Source organism: Branchiostoma belcheri, unplaced genomic scaffold, assembly GCF_001625305.1.
Source record: "Branchiostoma belcheri isolate BF01 breed outbred unplaced genomic scaffold, Haploidv18h27 scaffold104, whole genome shotgun sequence".
NCBI lineage: Eukaryota > Metazoa > Chordata > Leptocardii > Amphioxiformes > Branchiostomatidae > Branchiostoma > Branchiostoma belcheri.
Window position 1 is genome coordinate 1,036,382 of NW_017802425.1, and position 6,001 is coordinate 1,042,382.

Genomic DNA, 6,001 nt, shown 5'->3' on the forward strand with positions numbered 1-6,001 from the left:
AGATTGAAACATAAAGACACAGAAAAAAATTTAGAGTAAAAATCTGTACCTTCTTTAGGATGACTTCTCTCCGCCTGAAGGAACGGTCACACTGACGGCGGAGTTCACTGGGAATCACTGGGGAAGTCCGTCTGGAATATTACGTCACCTTCGCAAGTCTTCGGTAATCTTCGTCTGATGAGCTGATGACCGGAAGCCCTATGCTTCATGGGATAACTCGGCAAAATATTTTTTTCACAAAAGTATTCATATGAATAAATAATTCTATTCATGACAATAATATGGATTGAAATGATATTCTTTTAGCAGAAGATTAAAACATTGCTATCTCGATTTTTAACCTCTCAAATTACACGCTAGCCTCGTTATCGTTCGTAACAGACGACAATCGATCGAATGTTCACTGGGGGTAATATCAGTGGAAACCGATTGACCAATCAACAGTCGACCTGAAGGAGCCGCCTTTATTACTACACCAATCAGAAACGTCGTTTATTGTCCATTAACCAATCACAGCCGACCTACTTGTCTCTATGTCTTCAGTCTGAGTTCGCAGATCCAGGCACCGGCTAGGTACGTGGTACTCTTGACATTGATGTGGATTTCTTGTGTTTTATAAGGAGTTAGATATAGATCTCCTCATGGTTAGGTAGACGAGATAATGCTGCACATGTTCGTATTTTGTGTGGCTCAAATACCCAATGATCCGCCGTAAAATCGTGGTTTACAGAATGTGTGTTTTTACGAAGAATCGAACACGCCGGTCCTCGTCGGTACAAAATTTTTGGCTTTGACCTTACCGGGGCCGCAGGGTTTTAGGCACAAATCATGTCCCTGTTTTGTATGCTGTTCTCCCAACATTTTCGCATTTTTATGCATATGTGTACAACTATGATATCGTTAATCGATCACACCTTAGCAGCCGCCCTGTGTAACAACAGACAGTGCACGGTGCACTTGGGGGAGGGGCAGGGAGCAGGCGGATGGGAATCATGAATGGACAACTGTTTATTTAATGCAATCTTATATCTTATCGGAAGACACAAACAAAGGAAAGCAGGACGCTATTTGGTTTTGAGTTTCAAGTGCTTTTATACTTCTAGGGTCCGTGTGGGCTATCAGTAGAATGCAACCCGCTTTTCCGAGCGCTTTACTAAGGACGCTTTTAGCACTCCTTGTCACTTATAAAAAAATGTCAAGAATCAACAATTATAGACCAATGCCTCCCAATATGTGTATAAAACTTTGCTTGCATGTTACATGAAATGTTTTCTCTAAAATTTCAACACCTGTAACGTAAGTTCTCCATTCATTGTCTGAAAAGGAATGTGTCTTTGGTAACTGTTATGCTACTATATACATGTACAATATATAAAATGATATTGTTGTTGGATTTGTGAAATTGGAATTGCAAAAGTAACAAAAATGATAACATTTCCATAATTCCTTTATCATGTACTAGCCAGACTTATGCACGTGAATGCTACGTGTCAGCCTGTTGGAACAGTACCATCTAGAAAGTACATTGTACTTACGTCTGAGTACGTGACTGTTAAAAGTTTACCAATTGAGAAGAATGGCCTTTGACATTAATGATTCATAGCCCACGGGGAAAGCGCATGTACCAATTCAAACCTGTCCTTTTGCTGCTGACGACACTTAACTTGCAAGACTTCTGCCTCAATATGAATTTCAAAGTTGAACCTCATAAAGCCCTATTTAGGCATGACGGGGTGGGGGTTAGAGTAGGCAGGACCCCTACTGTGGTAGTCCATACTTCTGACCTAGGCAGGGAACTGGAATGCCACACCTACTAACAGAATGTCTGTATTAATAACTCACACACCCATCCTCTTGCACGCATGCACTCACTTTCAAAAATGTACAAAAAAATGTGGTTGTTCTTGGACAGGTTTATAATCTTTGACTTAAATGAGGGTCTGCATGCCCTTTTTCGTTAACCGTTATGGGCTATTTTAATTTACCGTTAATCGTTGCCGGCCCGCTCTAATTTAACGTTAAGCGTTATCAGTATATTCCTCGTGAAGCGTTATTGGTCGTTTTAATTCAACGTAAAACGTTATTTGTCATCCTAAATTCAGCCATTTCAGCGTTAAGCGTTAATGAATAATTCTTCGTTACGCCTAATTTTGCCTTTCAAAGTGCAGGAAAATGCGTCATTGAAGGTTCAAAATACAAAATTTCCCGGGGGAGAATGCCCCCGGACCCCCCTACATTGCTCGCGCCTTTGGCGCTCGACTCGCGCTTCTGCGCTCGGCCCCTGCGGCTCTAGCCAGAACCAGCTTTCCTGTCAATTTCCGGAAGTTTGCGGAGAGTTACAGAATTTTTTTTAAAGAATCCGTCAACCTTGACAGGCAAATTAACAAAAATCTTGAGTAAAATGTGAAAACATCAGAAGGACCGACAAACACTCTCAACACCATGATTTGCCTCTCAAAATGTGGGAAATTGCGTTTTTGAAGGCTTAAAAATCCAAAATTCCCGGGGAGCATTCCCCGGACCCCCCTAGATTACGACGCTACCCTCTCAAAATCCACTGGGCAGACTGAAAAAATGCAAGCTGGCTGACGTCGACTCAGACTCCCCTTTATTTGTGGATGCACTCGGGGACCAGGGCATGTGGGGAACACAGGGTACACATACCTTTAATGCGTGCTTCATTACATGTAAGATATACGTAATTTTGTCAGTGATCACCTTTTCCAACAAAGCGAGATACCAAATCCAGTGCAGCTCGAACGAAAAAAAGTCTGTCAATTTACCGTTAAGCGTTGCCGACCGTCCTGAATTTACCGTTAAGCGTTATCGGCCCTGCTGAATTCACCGTTAACCGTTGCCAGGACCCCCCCCCCATGCAGACCCTCTTAAATCTGTTCAAGATAAAAGGAAGTGCATGCAATCACAAACATTTATATATTTTTTTTGGAGGGGCTTTCTGAGTTTCTCAGACAAAGGGGCTGTACTTTTGCATGTAAACCATGGCACTTTGAAATGTGTCTGTTGAGTTCTTTGTTTCTGTTTCTCTGCTACAGAGTACACAAAGGAACGCTATGTTGCTAGGAAACCATTCCATTGAGGGGTCAGCTGATAGCTGGGGGGGCTTGTGCTGAAAACAAAATAGCAACATTAATTCAGGATGGCTACTGTTTCTTTATCTTTAATTAGCTAAATTGGATGAGAGGAAATTGCATCAGTTGTAAAGGCTCTACTTAAAAATATGAAAATAAACCACATACTGTAATCCCATCCGACTCCCAAGTGAATTTATAATGGTAGGATTTTATCCCTCACCAGGTCACAAGCTTTTAGCTGGTTGTGTGAAACTTTGCAAGCCTTTGTATAACTGGCTTGGAACTAGAATTTTTATTGTAATTTATTCTAATCTTGGTACATCAATTTTTGTACTCCAACATAATGTTGTTTTACAACTTGAGCCTATATATTACTAGTACATGTACATGTAGTAGCCTAGTATTAAGACTTAAAGGGTTGGATTATGTTACAATTACCTAATCCTTAAAGTGGACTCTCTAAGCTTAGAAAAGGTGCTATTGTGTGTTTCCCCCAGTTCCCATCCACAGTTCACTACCTGCAGTCCCATTCCAGGGAACAGTACCGCCATCTTGTCACAGGGAACCAACACAGGGACTATTGATTTGTCTCCTCCCGATAATTTCAATCTGCTGGGTTTTGAAAAGAGACATAATGTACAGCACTCAGTCTGATTAAGTAGGATGGGGTACACTGCATTTGTGTCCTAATAAAGGTATACTGGGTTACTACTGGAATAGCTTGGAATATTCAGAGTCTTGAGCATACATAATTAAGGCATAATATCTGCTACAGCATAACTAGCACAGGTGCTGTATGTTGAAGATACTAGTACATGTATACATATTTCAAGATGTGGAGGCTTTTAGCAGTCTTAAGGTTTCCATTTAAAACTTGCCTTCAATGCAGAGAACTGGGCACCTGTTTGTATGATAAACACTTAAACAGGTGCTTCTGAAGGTGGTAACTATGTGTTTACAGGTCAGTGCCTCCAGGGCTCAGGTAGACATACTTAAGACCTGGCCTGTATAGGTAGGGGCTCAGTTCTAATGTGGACCCATACAGAAAATATATACATATGTGCATTGCACTGGGAATGTCAAGTCCATTTCTCTAATTTGTATTTCAGTCATTTGGTAAAATCTTACAATTAACAGCCATAATCCCAGGTAGGTATGTAGCACCTTGGTAGCACATATTACAGTGTAGTAAGTGTGCCCTGCATTATGGATACACATTTACTGTACATGGCATCGTCTCTGCAGAAATATTGATTAGACTCATTACCATGGCAGTGCATATCACCAGTATTAATCAATAACTAGTAAATAACCACATAATATGCTGGGCAGTGAAGTTAGTACTATAGTAGTACTAGTCTTGTGATCAGTAATTATAAAGACTAAGTGGCTGAAGCATTACTGTTTCTGTGTACATACATTATATGTACTAGTAGTGACTCACTATATTGAAAGCTACATTGAAAACCCAGGTGGATTTCTATAACTTATAAGAGTAGGTGTCAATAAAATGTATTTTTATCCAGTCTAATATTTTTCCGGCTTGAATGTACATTACTGTGTGAGGCTTTTTTGCAAGATCTCAAAATCTAAAGGCGCCGGCATTCACAATTGACCCTTATTCAGCATGTAAATAGCTTTCATTGTAATTTATATCGCTTTGTTCAGTACGTATGTGTAAAACTGTCAGTTAGATGTATTACTAGATAGACAGTGGGTGTTTTCTCACATTGAGTATATTTTCTTCCAGATAACTTTTCAGTGGTTCTGTATTCCTGAGTTCCTTAAGATCACGCAAGATGTCAGCGTTCTTCGTTCGCAATGCTCGCATGCTGGCTGCCGCCGGGGGAGTGGGCGCAGCAGCCGCCTCCGCCTGGTACTATGGCAACCAGACCGTCGACGCCCGTGTGGGCGGGGCCAGAAAAATGTACCCCCCAAGGTGAGGGATTGATCCCATGTACTCAGCTGTCTCTTCCTCAGTTACTGTTCGAACTGCATGTGCCTCTCACTCCCTCTATAACTCCCTCCCTCCCACATCAGTATAATGTATATGACTATGTGTTGACCTTCACAATCAGCCTGGCTGCCTGAAGGTCAAAGTAATGTACTGCTACATTTTCAATAAATATTAAAACTCCCCCATTCCTCTTCCTCTTCCCATCCTTCCATCTATCATCCCATTACCTTTTTAAATCATAATCAGTCTGACTTTGTAAGATGATATCAAGTCTCAGTAATGGAACCACTTGTCATTGTAGCAGAAATGGTGAAGTCAGCCAACAATTCAGCCCTAATGGACTGACATTTTAAAACAAAAGGGTCATGACTGTATTTGTTTAGCTACAGTTTATGTTGCAACAATTTCCAATATGCACAAGGTGAGAAACAAACGAAAAACTTTACTAATACATGTACATTTTGTATTCCCCTTCTCTTCAGGTGAAAATATCAGGCACATTCCTTAGCCTGGTTAATTATATAAATAGGTATGAGATAAAATGGGTCATTAACTCATAACACCCTGAGTCACTAAAACATTTCCATGAAAGTTACCAACCCTTGTGTCCATCTATCTATACTTGTGTTGGTCGCCGTGACGTGATATGGGTTGGCGTCAGAGTTTGACGGTAAGTGCCGTGGGTTTGTGCGTCCACAGAACGTGCACCCGCTGCCTGTGGACCTCTGCGCCGCTGGCAGTAGCCTTTATCCTGGGCTTCCTGACCAGCTCTGTCACCCAGCGCTACTCGTGCACGCTACGTGCTGCCGAGAACACACCCATGAAACCTGCCAGAAAAAGATACCCTCCTAGGTAAGACTGACATACAGCAAACTGTGGCAAATGTGTCTCTGTGGCAAACATCACCATCCCCAAACATAACTGTAGCAAAGTGTGTCACTGACCAGTGTAG

General features: G+C 41.5%; 1 protein-coding gene across 3 annotated transcripts in view; it reads left to right on the plus strand.

Annotated features, from left to right (window-relative positions):
* The first annotated feature begins 485 nt into the window (after nucleotides 1-485).
* The window catches only part of LOC109475959 (creatine kinase S-type, mitochondrial-like), a 15,001-nt gene continuing 9,485 nt past the window's right edge, over nucleotides 486-6,001 (plus strand). For 2 of the 3 annotated variants that reach the window (XM_019776805.1, XM_019776809.1), the window contains exons 1-2: nucleotides 486-573; nucleotides 4,843-5,031. In XM_019776805.1, the coding sequence (XP_019632364.1) occupies nucleotides 4,892-5,031 (140 nt within the window). In that variant the 5' untranslated portion in view covers nucleotides 486-573; nucleotides 4,843-4,891. The remainder of the gene's footprint in view (nucleotides 574-4,842; nucleotides 5,032-6,001) is intronic. The other variant, XM_019776815.1, reaches the window with a different exon arrangement.